A 20,243-nucleotide genomic window follows, 5' to 3' on the forward strand; every position below is an offset into this window, starting at 1 on the left:
TAATAAAGCAGCCAGCTTTTCTCCAGTAATAGCTGTTCAGTGGAAGAGGAAACAACAATTAAGCAGCATTTCTTAAAAAGCACTCTACTCCTATCACTACACTAAACTTACCTTTCCCTGGTTTTCCTGGATTACTATCATGTAGGAATGTAAGTGAGTCAGTATGGATTATAACTTGGTAGGTAATCTAAGGAGAGATTGGCTGCACAACTATCTATTGTCCCTAAGGTCAGGATCACTGACAGCACACTGTCCAGTCAGCATAGAAAAAGAAACCAGCACAGAAAAAGAAACCAGCAAAATACCATAAGAAAAAGGCCTTCAAATTACCTCCTTACCCTCTCTTCCCCATTCTTTCTCAAAAAAAAAAAAACCCAAAACAAAACAGAACAAAAAACCACCAAAAAACCCACCAAAAACCACAAAAGAACAAACACTGGGATTTAAACAGAGCTCTAGAAAGTAAAACAACTTCTGTTCATATTTCTGCCAGCTCTGTGTGTGCCTAATATAAGCCAAACTAAACTGAAATGGTTAAGACCCACCTCACTGTCCCACCCTGCTGACTCCTAGAAAGGAAGTAAAATGTGATAGCAGAGTGAGGAAGGTGAAAATTTCTTACATCACAGAGGTCAGGGTCACAGTTTCCCTGCTGGAGTCCAACTGGCACAAGAGCACTTATTGTTCTGAGACACAAACCAAGATCCTGCTTCTCCTGACTAAGAATGCAGTTAGTGTAAGGATACAAACCTAAGGCAGACAAGGTCTGAGCCTCAAAATGGTTGGATGCAAAATATTTTTGAAACTCCTTTCCTGAACCTAAATCCCCAAGATTCTCAGAAGACAGAATCCTTTTCACAAAGATATTAAAATTATTTTGGTCTAGCTCTAGTATGGGCTAAAAATCAAACTTCTAGACTGAAAAAGTTATCACAAACTAGTTTTGATAACCCAAAATTATAAAGCCCAGGCAACTAATCAAAGAAAAGACTGGTATTAGATTTTGGGAAGTTTGAAATGATAAAAAAAAGTTGAAGACAAACAGAGAAAGAGTTATTTTGTGACAGTACCAGTACCCAGTTAAATTTCATCATGACAAGGAATAACAATCTATTTCCTTTACTGTTGATTACATCAACCCTCCTAATTTCACTGCATTTAGTAATGATAAAAACTACAGAAGTTTTAGAATAAGAAACAGCTGAAACCTTTAAAACACACAAGGCAGAAGCAGCAAAAGCAGAAAGTATTTGACATACAATAAGGATAGAACTTCCTTTATGCCACAAGATACATACTTCTGCACACCAATATGGCATTTTACTTCAGAAAAAGTTAAACAAATCTCTAATGACCTACAGGAACAAAGTCCCCTGGCTTTTAGAGAATGGAAGAAGAGACAGATCCCATTCACACTGCCTTTCCTTTGGAACAATTTGGGGAAGAGCTTTCTTATTGATTTCCAGACTCATATAGCTGTAAAGTTGATGCACTGTAAGTAAGGAATACATCCTTTCTAGGGGGAGCTCTTTTTTTTTGACCTGAAAACATTTATCTGTAATTCAACTACAAGGGCTAAATTCTACAAGGATTAAGTAACAGAATGGTAAAGGTTGACAACAATGTACCAGGCAGTGGATAATTTTCCTAATACAATACTTGGAGTACAGTTCAAAGAAACAGTTTACAAGACAACTCATTTAGGAAGTTAACACTTTAAAAAAACTTCCTTCTGTTTATTAAAAGTTTCACCTGCTCTTCTCTGCACCTGACTGACACTGGATGAAGATGTCAAAAAAGACCATTTAAAGCATAAAATGAACACACAGCGTTAGCTGATATATAAATTAAACTGTGAAAGAAGAGGGGGACTGTAAATAGGCACACAGTTTACAATGCTGAGCTAAACCCAAAGTCTCCAAAGATAGTAAGTGTGTAAGGGCCTGTTTAGACAGAAGCATAAATAGCTTTAAAAGCACTAAAACAAAATCCAAAGTGTTAGTGAGCAAGCTGAATTGTGGGATTATGGAGAGTTGCTCAGACCTGGATTATGTGTCACTTACCACAGGGAGTGTGAGCCAAGTGGCCACAATGCAGTCGGTGATCCAGCGGTACCAGGCTGGAGAGATAAACATCACAGGCAGAAAAGGGCCCAGCATGAATATACTTCCAAAGAAACTTCCCAAGAATAGTGCAAGTGCAAAGTACATCCCCTTCCATGACACCATGGCTCTGAAAAACAGGGTTGGCATTATGTTAGAGAGACAAACTGAAAGTAATTACATAATTCTTCAAGTCTGCAAGCCCGGTCTGATGTAATATTCCTCCTTTTCTCCACAGCTAACAACACAGGACAACAGTAAACACAACCAAAATGTTCTTCTTCCCCAGCAGCAGTAAGAGAAGGACTTTATAAACACAGTGATTTGTAAGGTGAATTGGGATATTAAAGGGGCCATAAAAGTATCAGCTACATCATATTTCCTCCCATTACTACAATATGTAGTTCCACTCAAAACCTTCAGCAAGCTATTTTTATTATCCAAAGGTACAAAAGGGCTATTAAGAGAACACCAGTGACATTACACTTTTTGGCCATTATCTTTGTCTGTGGAGAAATGTTACCATTTTCTAAAGACAGGAAACTTTGCTCTTCTATTTCTCCATCCCATTTCTTCCTGCTAAACACAGAGTTGCATAAACTCATCTTCCCCGTCTAACAAGGCTCTATGTGTGACCTCCCTCACAAACCACTCAAACCTGGCAAGACTGACCAGCCCTTTCAAACACCAGCTCCCTTTTCATCCCAACAAGGCAGGCAAGCAGTGGCTGAACCCTCCCAACCCACCCTGGCTTAGAGAAGTCATCACTTTTTGAAGTCTGCTGTCCTTCAACTGCCCTTATCAGTTATTTTCCAACTTGCTGCACCAAAAAGCCAATAGCCTGTGTTTTTTAAGGCATAGTCTAGACTTGAAATATTTTAGTGTCTGTGCTATCAGCTACACGGTCTTATTATAAATTGAAACGTACAGTACACTGAGCTTCTTAGTGCATTATGGCAGAACACTCAGCAATCCTCCAAGCATTTGTAATAGCTACAAGCTTTCGCAATTTAGCAACTACTACCAGCGATGACAAAGCAAATGTGGAAATATCCATTCTCTAAATTAGGGCCTAAAAATAGTCTGTTTTCATCTATTTAGGACTCAGCCAATTGTTTATAAAACCAAAGGTTAAGCAGAAGTCACTTTTTAGTCACTTTACTGAATTCCTTTTTTTGACAGGCTATTTTAGAAATTTTAAGAGTTCAGATAGACAGGACTTCAGGACAAGAAAAAACAGGAAGCTGGTGGGTTTAATTTTAAAATGAGCAATGGAAAAGCAATCCATTAAGCCTTGTGTATTGTAACATACATGATTTATCTCAAGCATGTTTTGTACAATGTCCTTAGCAATGATGTTTGCACAGCAAAATATTTGACAGTCAAGAAATGGCAACACTAGGGTTGCTAGCAGATGAAATTTGCTTCTGCTACTTCATGTTGACAAGTAACAAGAAAGTAGCTCTACTCTTGAGATGCTTCTAGGTTTAAACAATTTCCTAAACTGCATGGTATTTGGAGAAAGGATGAGACAAGAGGCCATGCAAATTTTTAATGCAAGAAGGATATAGAAAGTTGTATTTAACTCTACTTCTGCAGCATAGTCAAACAAGCAACACTAAATACAAATGTTTGCTGATGGCTGTATTGGAAAGATTTTGACACAATGAAATTTGAATTCAAACAAATACATAATATTTATATCCTGAAGTATAGAGCTCTCTCTTTTCTCCCAAAAGCAGGAACTAAACAACCATGTCTGCACATATGCATGCACTAAGTAGGATCAATTCTGATACATTAAGGGATCCTTGAAGAGTAAGGCCCTGGAAGAAGTTTTCTTTTTGTTAGGACTTTTTCTATTTGTTATTGCAAACCTCTGTGGGGGAAGTCCACGATAAAGGCAGAAGAGTACAAAAAAACCCCAAAACAAAAAACCCAGAAAAAACTAGGAACCAACAGAAAGGGGGGTTGGGGGGGAATTTTAGTTGCAGCAAGACCAGAAGAAAAAGCCTTCTCTTGACATCAAGATTTGAGACATACTGCAAAAGGCAGCAGAATTAAAATTCTATGTGCTTGATCTCAACAGGCATTTTTGAGGAACAAATGTATCTAAACAGCTTTAAGACAGGTAAAACCTGCTACCAGACACAGAACGGGAGTTTGTTAGGCTTTAGCCAGCTGCTCTGGTCCTCTGTGAGGCTCTCAGAGCCATCAGTCAGACGCAGTGACATTTGCCAGGCAGACACTGCAGCTCCAAAAGGCTGCCAGACAACAGGGACAGGGGACACGCTGCAGTTCCTAACACCCGACTGCTGCACACAGGTACCCCCAGAGCTAACAAGAGGAGACAGTGCTCTGTCATCCTTCTAGACTCTTAAAAAAGCAATGTGGGTCACTTATTAGGGGCTGTCCTTTTCACAGTTTACACTGAGGTCCTTCCCTCAAATTGTTAAACACAACCAAAGATTTAAGGAAAAAAAAATCTTATTGTATTTTCCGTGAAAAACTGTCTCATAAATACTTTTTGTTTATTTGTTTTAGATGAAAGTATCTGAGCTATGGAAAAGACTTGAGGAAGTTCTGAATTTCCTCTTCTTCAACCAGAACATAGCAGTACTTTCTTTTACATTCCAGTGTATACATTGTAAGTTACAGTGCATTCCAGTGGGTTAAACACTGTGCTGTTTATTTCTAGACACAAACAATACCATGTGTGTTTTCACATGGTATGCCTTTTATCACTCTTAAAGCCACATTTTTAGTGTGATAAATACCACATTTTGCTTATTGCTTCTATATGACACATTATGTATCTTTAAACATGCATTTAGAGTAACAGATAGACTTGGACTTTGTCTCTGAAGTACCTCCACCGCAATGAAGGAGAGAAAGGGAGAACGTTTCAGCAGATCCAACTGGGAGTGCAGTGCACAATTTTGTAAGGGTTGATTGAGGATGTAGGGCTTGCACACAGCTGGGCCATGCCAGGCTCTGCTGTTGAACCCAGCTTACCATTCCACACACCTACCACCAAAGACAGGAGGGAAGTGACTATTTTCATCCTTTTGCATTCCTCAGCCCTTAAATACCTGCCTTAGAATCAGACTGTCTCTAAGATATGTCAGCCATCCCAAATCTAACACCTGCATTCAACAAGTAACAGCTACAAATCAATGCAAAATACATGCCTGCAACTTCAAAACATGATTAAAAACCAGCCAAAGAAAGGAATACTTAATGAAGACTTGGAAAATGATCTAAAACAAATGTGAAAGATCTCAAAACAAAGAAAATGGGAGCTGACTCATGTCAGAGATTAGACACCCAAGGAATGAATTACAAGATTCGACAGGAAGCTTGAACAGGACGCAAGCTATTTCAAAGTACAGAAGTATTCTCTTACTGCTGCTGACAACTCTCTTTCTAATGCACCAACCTCCCTCAACACTGAATTTAATGTGTAGGATGATCTTCATATATCTTAAAGCCACCTTCCTTTAGCTGTGTGGATCAGAGCTGTGGGAGACAGTCAAAATTATTTTACAATTCAGACTGAAAGCTGCAAACAGTACTAAAGACAGCACCCTCATACTGGGCTTGTAGTTCTTAATCTATTTTGTGGCAGAACTCCAAGTTATTGGGGTACTGTACTTCACATGTTCTTGTTGCCATAGCTCAAGGAAAACATGCTCTGTCTCCAGGTAACTGGAAACAATAATTCTTTAAATACAATTTTTGCTTTCTATTTCAGTTAATTTGAAAAATTCTTAGCTACAAGGGGAGAAAATACTTTCCCAAACAGTTTTTGTAAACTTCATTTTATTAGACTATTTACATGAAACTATTTCAATAATCTATGCAAACAAAACATTTGCATAGTAACATAAAGCAAAGATACCTTCCTGTGATCGGATTTTGGCTTGTTTTCTTTAACATCTAAATGCTTTTATTGAAGGTACAGCTGAAATAACAGACAAACCACAGCTTGTTGTGATGATGATTTCAAAAGGTTTTAAACAGACTTTTCTCTACAACAAAACTTTTCTTCACAACTGCTTCTGTGGCTTGCAAGAGGGCAAAGGATGCAAAATAAGTTTATCTGATAAGAAACAAAAAAGTTCCAAACTTTAAGGTCTGGAAGTCTCAGCACAGTCAAGACTTACTGCATGATTCAAATTTCCTTAACAGCTCCCAGCTAATTCAAAGTGCTTGTACAAACAGGTTGATTCATCTTCCAGGCTCAATGTAAAACAAGATTTTAGTCTCAGCATAGCACTGAGCAACACTACCTGACAAACAGAGCCAGCTGCCTGATAGCGAGAGAAATTTTCAAGCACTTAGTACTACAAAGTGAGCAAATCAGGTTTTATTACACCACTGAAAAAATAAAGAAATCCTCTTCGGTGCCAATAAAACAACAGTGGATTACTGGTCAGCACATTTCCATTCAATCAGCATGGGCAATAAAACTGCTCATTAGTCTTCAAACCTGAATGGGAAATACTAGGCACTGGATTTAATGCTTCTTCCAGTCAATTACCAGTAGAAAAGGTAAACATCTTCAGTTAAAATCAAGCAGAAACTCACACAGCCAGTGATGCCTCTTCTCTAACAATTCTGCTAAGAAAGTCAGCACTTAACTCCAGACTGACTTAACTTCTGCATTTCCTCCAAGCAGGGCAAGTGAAACAGGTGAACTGTAAATTCCAGCTACCATTTTCAATTTTGCATTCAGAAACATAATTTCCAAATCAGAAGATACCGTTTTCACAACCTTTTAAAACCTTTGACCTGGGTGCTGTGAATTGAAGTTCCAGGAGGTGGGCAAGAGAGGAAAAAAGTTTGCCAACTACTTAGGTGTCCATTAAATGAACCAGCAAATGAATGACCCAAACTTTCACTTGGCTTTTTTTTTTTTTTAGGTTACTAAACAAAATCATCTAGACAAGAGAGCAGGCAGATTGACAACCCTTCCTAGTTTTAATGATGCAAATGAGAGGTCTGAGCAGGTGCTGAACATCGGCCAAACAAAGTTTCAGTGGAAATGACATCTCCTAGCAGAAAGTTTCAAGTCCAACAAAATTACCACGCTTTTCTATTTGAGCATTTTATGGTTTTCTTCCATAACAGCATTTCAAAGGAAATTTTTATAAATTCTTGTACCCAGAGCAAGAAACTAGTTTCTGTGGAGCACCATATTTAAAAAGAAACTTGCTCGCAGAAAGTTTGTGTAGACTGACTCAGTTGTATTTCTAGATCTACAACTCACCCTATCTCTTTGATCACACAGCTTCTCACTTGTGCCTCAGTTAAAAGAACTGCAGAAATAGAAGAGGTTCTAGGGGAAGCAGTGGCAAGGACGAAGCTGAATTATTAATTTCAGAGATAGCCATTCTAATCAGAAGTCCACGCACCACAGACAGGAAGCTCCCTCAGTCTCCACAAAACTCTTTATGAACTATATTTTATTTCTAATCCTTCTCTTGGGCACTTCAGTATTTTAAGGAACATACAAATATGGCACAGATCACTATCACTGAAAAAATAAGTGAAGAAACCAGGCACTTGACCACTAAAACTACTTCCTTTTTATACAATTCTTGCATTTAAAAAACTTATAGCGATGCAGTCATCATAAAGCAATATAGGATAGGGCAATAAAAGGTAATTATCATCACAAGTCACACCCCTGACAGTATAGCAGATATTAACTTACACATAAAATACAAGTACAAAACTTAATGAGCAATTTCCATAAATATTACAAATAAAATATGATTATTACTGCAACTTACTATTTATTATGTCTTTTATTTGCCAAGACTTAATCTGACTATTATAATTCAATAAAAAATTTAACAGAATATTGAATTTGCTCTTCCAAGTAATTGTGTCTTCCCAAATGCAAAAATGCTGGCTGAGATTCTTTGCAGTACAGCCTTTAGATACTGTAAGCAGGTAATTCAGTCAGGGTACAGACATCAAATTAGTCGGATGCTTTTTCACCCTCGTTTACCTGTTCTCTTTCCACTGTTACTCCAGACAACCATTAGACCGATAAAGCTTGAATGAAAGCATGAGCTAAGGTATTTTAAATCATTTTTAAGAGGGTATCATGCAATAGCTACAGCTGCTTCCTGAAAAAAAAAAAAAGAAACAAAGATTTATGGAAAAGTAGCTTGCTTTTATTCCTTACTATAATCAGAAAATCTAGATGAATTGACAAATTTGCTGAAGAACTGCACAAGAGCTTTTACTCCCAAAAGCTACCTCTTTTTTTTGTTTTGTTTTGCATATTGCACAGACACTAATAATTCTGAATTCCTTCTTCATGGCTTTTCCATGCATGGAGTTGTGCTCTGCACTATCCATCAAGCTGCTGGGGCCCCACAAGCCTGTATTAAACAACAACCAATACAAATAGAGTGCCCTGGCTGACAAGTCATCAAGAATAGGTTTGGCAGAAGAAAAGCGGCTGCTGTATTCCTCCCATCCCCTCTTTAAATAAAAGAAAAACAAAAAAGCCAACATAACCTTGCAATAAACATGGAGCAGTGTCAGTTTTAGGGGTTTATAAGTACTTTATATAAAACATGCAAGTCGGCTTGAGGCCCAGCCTATTTTTCAAAAAAGTTACTTGTGGTCAACAGCTGGCAAATCTGAGTCCTTTGCTTTTCAAAGTCTACAGAGCAAAAAGCTGACCAACATTGATGGATAACAAATCCAAGTGAAAATTATGAAAAACAAATAAAATATTCCACTTTGTAATTGGAGATGTTACAAACAAACCAATAAATCAATTTCTTTTCCCCTGCATAGGAGCACCCCAACACTTTAGTTCAGAGCTATTCTTGGTGGGAAGGGGTGATATTTATAATTTCAGAAGTATCTATTTCACAATAAAATCCTCAGTGGGAAAATAGAAATAAAGGACTTCATGCTGAAGAACAGTTACTCAAATAGAAAACTAGTAATTTTCACAGGAGTATCTTTAAATCTCTGCCACTGGCACTGAACTAAAAATCACTCTTAGAGAAGGAGACATCCATGAAACTTCTAATGGCTTTTTTGCCCTCATCAAGACAGAATTTTCTCATCAGGTTAACAACTCAAGAAATACAGGAAAGGCATATGAACAAAACTCATGTGGCCTAGGAACACCAGTGACTATCACCAGGGCAGTAACAGCATGACAGCTTATGCTAACTCATATTATTCAGAGAGTGCAATTATGAAAATAAAGAGTGGGGGGTGTAAAAGCAGACTTTCAGAGGCCTTACGGAAGGTACCCAGCTTGAAGAAGGTCTCATTGAGAACTCTGAATTTGTGACCATCCTCTATAAAAACCTCTCTCAGTTTTATAACAGAATATATTAACCCAAATAATTCCTCCTTTTTCAGCTATACTGTATGCTGTAAATGAATTTGATTCTGGATGGGTAATACTGCTGTGTGGTTTGTTTTTCTTATCCAATGTAGCTTTGCCGTTTTTTAGCATCTTTTATACTCTGACAGTCATCACCTATACAGCAACAACAATCGCTAAACTACTTTATTCTTTTTCTCAGTAGCACATTATATGCTGCAAAAATTCAGCAGGCCCTATGCTAAAAATCTAACCGTAAACTTACTGAAGCCAGTGAATTTCCACCTAGAATCAGTTGCAAGATCAGATTATGGATTTCATCTACTCTCAGAATTATTAAATGACCGAAGAGAAAGATTAGACACTTATCTTCATTTGCCCACCATGTAAGTGATTCTGGCTCAACAGTACTTAGATGAGAGATGGAGAAGAGCACCAACAGACAAATTTATGCCTCTACTGTTTTTCAATAATAATAAAGAAAAATTGCTATTATCAATGGAATATAACTTTGCCAAGCCTCCGAGTCTCTGCAACTGCCTTGGTCTTTTAAAAATATATTTCCAAGACAAATATCAAAGAAAAAAAACATTTGCAAACAATGTTAAAAATGTTCTAGCCGTTTAATTGGAAAATTCCATTTGAGAACTTGAAATTTTGCAGGGCTGCCTTTGTGTCAGGAGTACACAGCACTCTGAAGCAGACTTACACATCAGCAAATATCACAAGTTCATAACAACTTTAAAAGTCACATAAATTGTAGCTTTCTAGTGAGCTGTGCTTTCAAGCTGGCTGCTTTCCAAGGTAAGCATAGAACAAACAATAGATGGGTTACCTGGCAGGCTCCAAAGCAAAAGAAGAAAAATGCAGCAGTTCTGCAGAAAATTTATAAACGTTTCATTCCCACCAGAAGCAGCAGAAAAGAGTTTATTTGCATTTGCTCCATTTCTGCACATGAAATCCTGTTTTCAATCTTTTATATTTTGGTGTAGATCAATATCCAAATCATAACCAAAAACCACGTTGCCAAACTACCGTCGCACGATTAACTAACAAAATTTTGCATCAGGACCTTACAGTCAGAGATGAAGATCTGCTGTGCTTTTCCGTCTTCTAGACAACAGCCTTCACATCTCATTTTCACAGCTTACCAGTAGGATCAGTCAACAGCATATCTGGCTATTTCTAAGATTACATTACAAACCACTGCTTAGCAGGATAGCTTTAACCCCATCTTCAGCTCTGTAATTTCCTCTTTCCGCCAGCTACAACGGGAAGCTTTTCTCTTCTGACAGGACTCCAAAAGGATGTCCCCAGGGCTTCAGGTGGATTGAGTTCTTCAAAGCCATTTCTAGCAGAACATTTCAGAGTGTAAACCATGGGTATTGTGCTGTGCATGGATGCAGGCTGGGCCTGGGAAGAAGCACAACTAAGTTGGTCCATCTGTACTACTGCTAGTAAAGCACCGTGGCTCAGCAGGGATTCTCACAGCAGCAGCCTGATGCAGACATGTTGCCTCTGCTTCCAGGGTTACTGAATCTGATTCTATAAAACATTTTTCTTCAGACTTAAATGCTCTCAAAGCCAGAAAATATCCCATCAGTACAGTACAACAAAACAACTCATGTTCCTTGTTAAAGCTGAATGGCTTTGGTCCCTCAAACACCTACAAAGATAGAAGCAACCATTTGATTCTTACTTGTAATTTTTTTGGCATTTAGATACAAAAGATCCAGGGCTATTGACAAATGAGTAACAAAATGTTTTGCATGAAAATTTATCAAGGTCATTTTAGCCTAAAACAAATTACCAGCATAAGAAGCTAAATAAAGTAATTCAATGCTGAGATAACTGGGGAAGTTTATCTGGCAGTGCTTATGCAATACTTTACTAAGCTGCCAGAAGACAAACAGGCGAAAATAAAAAGCAACATCTAAGACCATGATTTTTAGTTTTTTAGCCTTTTATTATGTAAAATAGTAACTAATTTGAAACAGAAACTCAGTTTCTAATAAATTTAGCCAGAACTGAAAAGAGCTTATAAAAATAATTAGAAGTGGTTTAATAGGTGCTGCATTTCTCATCACAAAGGCCAAGTCAATGTACAGTAAGAACGAGCTTCAAGTCAGCTGCAGACACATTTGGCAGTTGCAGATGCTTTGGACAAACAGGCTGTGGCAGACACATATATGCCAGTCAATCTAAGAACAAAGAATCTATGGAGTAATTACAGAACAGCAAGTGACCCAGACAGGGAAATAACCTATTACAGCTACTCAGGGACTGCTAGATTTTAGTATGTGGGCAATGCTCTGGCTTAACAAGAGCTACTAGGAAAAAAAAGGGGCAAGGAGGAAAGCCTTCAAGAGCTACAGATAAAGAGCCTCCCAACAACATCTGGGGCATTGTTACAGACCAAGTCCCTTCCAGTCTGACTCAGATGTCTAGCACTGATGTTGGTAGAAAAGTGTCTTAAAAAAGGAATCTAAGAAGAAATGCAATGAGTCAATCTTTGCACTAGATAAATCTTATCCAAAAAAGGGTATGATCTGGCTGTGCAGGTCATGCTACCAGAAATACCTAAAATCAAGCATCTTCTCACAGCAGCTCTTATAGTCATGAAACACATTTAACATCAGTCATATCTAGAATTTTCTTTGGGGCCAGAAAGATTTTATGATCTAACAATTCATTATAAAGATTTTTTCCTTTTTGTCCCCTTTTCTGTTTTGCTACAAGAATCTCTTCCAAGAAGAGATGCACCTAGCATTGTCTCAGTTATTTCCAAGTGGGAACACACCCTGGTGTGTGCTTTCCTTTTAGCAAGGGCCCTGACCTTTCAGGAAGATGATTATACAAAAACACAGAATTCCTGGAAAGAATTTGCTCTTTCTGATTAGCACAGTAATATCAGGGAAATAGAAGCAAGAACTTACCTTTGAGGTATAAAACATGCTCATTAGAAAGTAACTGGGCAACTACCTAAGGATATATGTGAGAAAGCAAGCACATCTTTCTAGCTGCATTTGTAGAAGGATTCTCAAATGTAACCACAGCTCTTGAAATGCTTTTAATGAGTTCATTGAAATGGGCACTGAGGAAGTGATGTATTTATTGGGAAAATTATAAATTATGGATTTCTCAAAAATAGCTGCTTATGACATTCCACTTCCCTTTCTTCCTCATGAGGTTGAGGCTTCTCTCCCTGTGTTGTCTGAAAGTAAACACGATGCTGAAACTCCCAGAGTAGTTTCAAATAATCAAAGGACAGTATGCTTTTACTTACTGGGATATTTTGCATTCAAACACAATAGCCTCAAGAAAATTACTCTACCTTAAGTATGACTGCAAGGCATGCTCAAGTTAAGAAAAAACATCACAAACACAGGTACAAAGTTAAACACAGAAACACCAGCACTAAAAGTAAAAGCACTGACTATGAAATATTCTTATGCTCCAGAGTTAAGTGACATTTTTCATCTGAGCAACGAAGAGACAACTATATTCTCCTACACTATGTTCACCTGTAAAATACTTTTGTTGGCAGAAAAACCATCACAAACAGTTTGATAGACAAGAGCAAGAGTAGTGATAGCAAATAATTCAACACCGAGATGAAAGACCTGAAATTACACAGGATCACTTGGAGTCTATTAAAGCCACTAATTTATGCTAACATAAGTAAATACATGGCAACTATTTAGAGAAACTGTAGTTACCTAGTCTTCATGAAACAAAGCACAGAAGAATTGTTCCAACCCTTTACTAAAATGTAATGAATTAATAATTTGGCAGCTGGGTCAACCTGCTGTCTTTCCCAAAGGCATAAACCCAAGACAACACACAGGGATGCCACTTTCCAAGCTCATGGGCAGAATCAACAGTATAGGAATTTCTGCTCTGGTGGAGACACCAAATGAAGATAACTCACTCTTATGTCTTAACTCTTACTAAGCAGGGTTTTACACCTAATTCTCCACAATGGCACTGAAATAAGAGCCCCAGTGATGAGCAAGGTCTTGCTCTTCATAGTTCTGACTTCTCTGCTCAGCAGTCCCACCTTGAACAGTGGTTGTGGCAGTGGCATCTCTGAAAAAGTTAGCTGTGATTGTTAAGCTAAAAAATCCAATTTCCACAGGAGAACATATGTGGACACTTCTGAATGCTTCCACTCCTAACACTAAATACGAGTTCTTGCACATACTTTGATCTCAATTTATACAAGAGCACAGGCTTCCATGAGGGTAGCTCTTAATATGTAGAGGGCCTTAAAAGCTCTCCTTAGAAATGCACATAGCATTGTAGCGTTTTATTTCAAGATAAATAATGCATTTTTCATAGTTTAAATAGAAGATAAAGTTTGCAACTTCTACTGTTATCTACAAATACACTGTGAGAAAAATCTCTGGCAGTTAAAGTATCAGTTATACACTTGGACTAACAGAAATAACTTAGAAGAAAGAAGACCATAATTTCTCAAGACCAAAAAATACAAATATTAATTTCACGTGAAGTTGCTGAACATTTAAAACTTTCCTCTCACAGAAATAATTTTCACCTGTTCCTGCTGTTGTTGCAGATGAACAACCAGGGAGAGAGGATGGAAAGAAGCAAAACAACGCAGCATTGGGAATGAAGGAACACACTGTGTCAAAGGGGAAGCCTAAAGCTATTGGAAAGCCCTGTACTCCAGTTAAGCAAGGCAATACAACATGCCTTCTAACAAAGACAATTTGAAACCAATTACAACCCAGAAGATTAATGGACTGACTCAGGCATGGATGAGCCTGAGTTTTCCACCACCCGTATTTCCCAAGAATCCTTGTCTAACTCATGGAAAGAAGGGTAGAGCTGCTTAGAATTTTGAAAATGCAGTAGCGAGAAAATTTGAAAACAACTTGAGGAAACATGGATTCCTGCTGAGCATAGAGTTTTCAACAACAGCTAAGATTTATTGTATTGAATTTTTTTTCCAACATAGATACAAGCTTCAACAGCATGTGTTTCCTTTCCAATTCAGCACAGCTGAACACTTCATTGAACCATTACAGTAAGAAAAGAAGCTTTCACAACAACTTTATGAAGCTCTCTTCTTTTGGGATCAAACAGATATATTATTAAAACAATGCCCATAGGAGGAATCAATCATCAGACTAAATGATATCAAGGACTGCTGGGCAATTAAATCCAATTATTAATTTCAATGTATTGAGAACTTCAGAACAGAGTACTGAGGAAAATAAATTAAAGACAAATGCTCATGAAACTATTCTTTGAGTTTTTACTTTCCCTCTCCCCTGGATCTGAATATTAAAAAAATGAAACAATCCTCTTCATCAATATTTCAAAATGTTTTATGGGCAATGTATACAGTAAATTCAGTTTTAAATAATGATATTATTAGCATACTTACTAAGCAATCAAAGTTTTATTTTGTTTGTTTGGGGGTTTTTGCTATAGAGAAATGGGAACAGACAAAAAAAGTGACACTTTTGAGGACTTCTGCTATAGAAGGTAAACTAACAATAGTAATCAAACCCAGCATTTTTAGATCTTTTCCCCCACCTTCACCAATCCATTTAATAGGATTTTGTAGCTTAGTTTAATGATATGACAGTTTAACACCCTTTTCAAAGAGAAATACATAACCAATGTATTCAAACCCAGTGAAATAATACAGCCATATGAACTTTGTTTGAAAGAGGCTGACTGGTCAAACAGCACATGGGTAGCCCTCATTAGTCCCAGTGTGTGCTGCTGTTTGATTTGCTTCCATCAGGCACAGGATGTCGAGGTAAAGGTACAGCTGGTTCTTTGAAAGGAATATCATTAAGGAATAAAAATAAAAAACTCAAAGTACCAAGGTTTTATTATAGAACAACCTATTTTCTAACAACATCAATGAACATTCCCCATTATTTCCTTACAGAAAGGAAAACACTTTCTGTAGAATACTACAGTATTTACAATCAAATAATCTTTATTATTTGCATAAGTCACTTTTAAAACCTCTCCTTGTAAATCACATCTAATTCTATTATTTAATTTTATTTTATCCTTTTCTCTTTTTTTTTTTTTTTCAATTAAACTTTGCTCCACAGAAACAGCAGCAATTATGCTTGGTGGAATGGGGTAAGAAGTTCACACAAAGCTCTCTCACTGCACAGGCAGTCATGACAGGTTGTGTTAAATATGCATTTTCTCACCTTAAAGATATTTCACTGGAAGAGCCTGAGCAGCAGAAGAAACAGTAATGGTCTCTTGGCAAGCACATATAAGCTGCCATTATTGTGATGAAACATTAAATAAACCACAAGCAGCTTCCACAGCCAGACCTGCATATGTAAAGGAGCACATTTCTGCAAGTGTTTTAGTTTACATAGATATTAATGTACTTTTAAGAATTGTCTTCTAACTCAGCTTTTGCCTCTTTTGTATGTATAATACAATACATTACTGTGTTTTTGGAGTAAGGGTTTAGTTGTTTTTATTTTTTTTAAATCTTTGAGAAAAGATTAAATTGAAAAGAAATTAGCTGTCTTCTGTTTCCTACCAGCAAAGTAGTACAGACTTTTTAAAATCCTGGATCAAAACTAACTTATGCAATTTTGAATTTGCCAAGCCCAGTACCAATCCATCAAAGAAGGATTTCCTTCATTTCATTTTGGGTATTTACATAAGTACTTTAAGTTGGGTCACTGGAATTACTCTTCCTCATTTGCCATCCCATCCTATCCCACTCTATTCAGAATGCTCATCCTATAATCTAATTTCACAAAAGAAAACTGCACTTTCTCTCCCTGTGAAGCAGCAAATATACATACAGCTTATTTTCATGAAGGCTTGATCTACAGGGGGTTAATATTTTAGAACTCCTAGGTAAAATTTGCAATCACAGTAGGAAAAGCTAAAGAGACACTTAACCTCAGGAATGCCTCACATTTTTATGATATTAGAACCCTTCAAATGCAAATTACTGTGAAAGCAAAGATTTTTCAAGCTTTTCCTCTGAGAAAAGGGGGTGAAGGAAAAAGGTACAAGATGCCCTGGAAGAGCTACCTGTTAGGAATAAAAGGTTTTTTTACAAGAACATGCTTATCTCTGTAGACCCACACAGCTTGGATTTCTAAACTGAATTTCAGAATGTAATGAAATTTAGCCCTTTCAAGCTGTTCTGAGGATCAGTTCAAGAGCCAGATCATCAGACTCACTGAGATATGTAAAGGATAAAAAGTGACAATAAAATTGCCATTTTCCTCTTCATATATAAAAAAAAAAATTACTAAATGTGCAGAATCACAACAAACTTCAGTAAGGAAAAAAACCCTTGTTTGTAAAATTAATTGCTTCTACAAAACAGCTGCCTCTTCAGTTTTCTTTCAGTTTGATCCTGCTGATTTGAACATACAAAAGATCTTACAATCAAGGGCACCAGTTTGGAAAAACTGTGTTAGATTAAGGTGGTATTTTAATTATCATGGATTTGTCCTCCTCAAAGTTAAAGGCTGGAAAATATCATTAGTTCACTTAATCAAATGTTTATGGAATGCTATTCCAGAATATTCAACAACAGTTGGTCTGCAAAAAGGTTTCCCCATATTTTCATATGGTAATTTTGATCTATAAAGAGAATTGTAAGCTAACCACAAAACTTCAGTCTTCACTTAGATAAACGGGACAAAAGTAATAATATACCATGATCAGCCAGTCTCCAGTCAAATTAGACATAATCCAAAAGAATAAATAGTGACCAAGCTCAGAAATTTAGTTTTCCTAGTTTAACAAGGAACTTTCTGAGCAATTTTGAAGAACCTGGCATTTCAACAACTACTCCTTACAATTATTTGTATGTTCAGAGAAAAGAACATAAAAATGAGATTGCAAAGCTTTTGCTCAGGGTTCCTATCTGGCTGAACAAACAGACAGAGATCATCTATCAATGTTTAGATGTACTGATACCCCAAAACAAGCTAAGAATTCACACTTTACGCCTGGAAATGCAGAACTGAAAGCAAGCTCCAACACAGCTATTTACTCCTGGATGGAAAACTCATTTCATTTTAGAAAGGGGAACTAGACAGCATTGCCACAACTGAGGAAAATGCCACTTTCTCTTAGTATTTGCAAGATACTACCAGGTAACAGCTGTAAGTTAATGCAGGGGATATTTTTGTAGTTATACTGGGATAGGAAGGCATGTGTGGGTAGTTTTTTATTTTTATTAACTTACTTTAATCTTATTTTGGATTTCAATTTCCAGTTTGTTCTTGAGTCTCTGAGTATCCTGAACTTGCTTCAGATGTGGCAATTTGTCCAACTAGAAGAAATTATGCTATTAATGATGGAGAAAGGGCCTAGATAAGAAGTCACTTAATTTCTCTAAAAGAAAAGCTCTTTTTTCATACAGGATGAGGATGCTAAACTATGACATTTTCAACACTTAGAAGGACTGTACTGCTTAAGAAGAGAGCAGGTATTTCTAATTAAAGAGTAAGTGACATTCTTCTTTCAAGGTTCTCCATTTGGTTGTTTATGTTTTAAAAAGGGAACAGTTAGTTATAGAAGTAGTATGTGTTTATGTAAATTATTATGTAATCATTTTGATCTCTACCAACGCAGAGATCAAAATCTAATCAATCTCTGCAGAAAGTTTCACTTATAGTATTTATGCTTTATTTCCCAGTAAATTAATGATTGGGAATTTAATAATTTTGCTTTACTAGAGGGATCACATGATTTTTTTAAATTTCTCACACTGATCTATCTGAGCCCTGAATGAGGGTAGGGAGAGGAGCTGTGAGGAGCATTCAGATAGTTTAGTGATCTGATCACACAAGCTTCTACGGAATCAGATATTCCAAGAAACACTGCCAAGGTCCTGAAGAGTTTACAATTCTTCAGATGCACTGAATTGCTTTACTAAACACTAGCTGCACAAGTGGAACACATTTTTGTGTATATTTCCATAAAATATGTAAGTCTTATCTTAGCAGTACAACAAGAACCCTGAGAGTATTGATTTTTTTGCCTTGCAAGAGAAGTCAGATTGTAGAGTTTTAAGCATATGCAAAAGTTGGGTCAGACTAGATGGATTTACAGTAAATATAAATATTTTTGGGTTCCATTTTTGAGTAGCAAGGACTATGTCTTGGTGAAAGACTGGCATTCTGTCAAGCTTCTACATCTCCCACCCTGGACAAGGAAAAAGAGTTAATTATACAAGTTTTCAATCCAGAAAAGAGCTGCCTTTATTACTCAGAAGATGGTGGGTTACATTTCAGGGAATGAGTTCTGGAAAATTATATACCCAGCAGGGATTGTACATCAGCATGAATGGAAAACTGCAAGCCAGAAGCTATGAAACCATTACAAACTCCCTTACTGACCTTCTTTCCGCACAGGACTTCTGCAAGCATCAATCCACATCTGCTAAAATAAAAAACCTGCTTCCCACTACCTCTTCCCTCACACAATGCACATGATTTGTATCTATTTTCTGTGGAAGTGTATTCCTTGCTTCCTGTCTTTGCTCTGTGCAGAGAAATTAGAGACAAGAGAACAACTGCCCATATGGAGAATACACTGCAATGCCCATACGGAGAATACACTGCAATGCCCATATGTGAAATATATACCATTGCAAAATCAACATCACACTGGGGCGGAAAAAGCCACCAATTTGTCTTTGAAAATAAAAAAAATTTAAAAGCCCAAAGTACGGACTTAAAAAGGAATAAAAAGGAAATGAGTCATGGGGAAAATTTCAGGGAAATTTCACATGAAAAGGAAACCCATAAGCAATTTCATAAAGTTTTCCATGCTGTTGTCCTCCCCCTCTCCCCCCCTCCCCCCACCCTTTCTTTTTTCTTTCCCAGAAGCTTGATGGAAGTGGACAGGCCTCAAAATACTTTTATTTATCCTGCTATTAGAGGAAGAACAAAACAGAGAACAGGCCACAGTGTGCTCTGAAACTCTGAAGATTTGTCTGCTGCATCTTTTTATTCATGGAATAAAAAAATGCATTGCATCAAGAACTGGCAACTACAAGCATTCAAAAACTATGAATCAGATTGCCAAAACCCAAACACATTAAATAACCATTCCATCTCCAGTTTTCAGACATGCTGTCAGGAAATTAATGGTTTCTTTCTTCTCCTACGTCAAATGGGCAGGTGGAAAATTCCCAAGCACGTTCTTCTCATGGCTATGTTCTCAATCAGCTGGAAAGCAAATGTGTCAAAGTCCCAGTAAGGTCATTTGGATTTATATCTTAAGTCCCTCCCTGACATTCAGAGGCAGCCTTCTGTCTTTGCTCCTGCACTACAGAAACCAGAAACTTGGGAAAGTGCAGATGTAGAAGGGGAAAAAACATTCCAAGAGATAAAGCTGGGTCCTCAACATCCCCATTATTAATTGGCTTTACTTAAGCAAATTATCTTCTTTCCTCTGTAAATATCTTAAGTCATCACCTAATTAAAGAAAGAAAAGCAATCTGCTTTGCTGTTCCAGGCCAACATACTTTTCTTATGGAGAGCACAATAGTTTGTAGAGCAGATGGAAACACCTGCTGGAAGCTCTAAAGAACACTGATCTTCCAAGCTGCTCAAAAGACTGAAGCACACTGCTCTGCTTGATACATTTACCTGTTCACAAGCTAACAACCTCTGCAGCTTCTAAACATCACTCAGAGTCAGTCTTGTCTCTGAAAGTCGCCCAAGAAAAGGCTTTCTCAAAAGAAGTTTACCACAAATACAGTCTGCAGGGTAATTTGT

At 37.2% G+C, this 20,243-nt stretch overlaps 1 protein-coding gene across 4 annotated transcripts in view; it reads right to left on the reverse strand.

Moving 5' to 3' along the window:
• LCLAT1 (lysocardiolipin acyltransferase 1) overlaps nucleotides 1–20,243 on the reverse strand; it is a 112,697-nt gene that overhangs the window by 73,020 nt on the left and 19,434 nt on the right. For all 4 annotated transcript variants that reach the window (XM_068186042.1, XM_068186041.1, XM_068186043.1 and 1 more), the window contains one exon: nucleotides 2,064–2,232. In XM_068186042.1, coding sequence (XP_068042143.1) covers nucleotides 2,064–2,228 — 165 coding nt within the window. In that variant the 5' untranslated portion in view covers nucleotides 2,229–2,232. The remainder of the gene's footprint in view (nucleotides 1–2,063; nucleotides 2,233–20,243) is intronic.

The sequence above is a fragment of the Anomalospiza imberbis genome, chromosome 3 (genome assembly GCF_031753505.1).
Source record: "Anomalospiza imberbis isolate Cuckoo-Finch-1a 21T00152 chromosome 3, ASM3175350v1, whole genome shotgun sequence".
In the NCBI taxonomy this organism is placed as follows: domain Eukaryota; kingdom Metazoa; phylum Chordata; class Aves; order Passeriformes; family Viduidae; genus Anomalospiza; species Anomalospiza imberbis.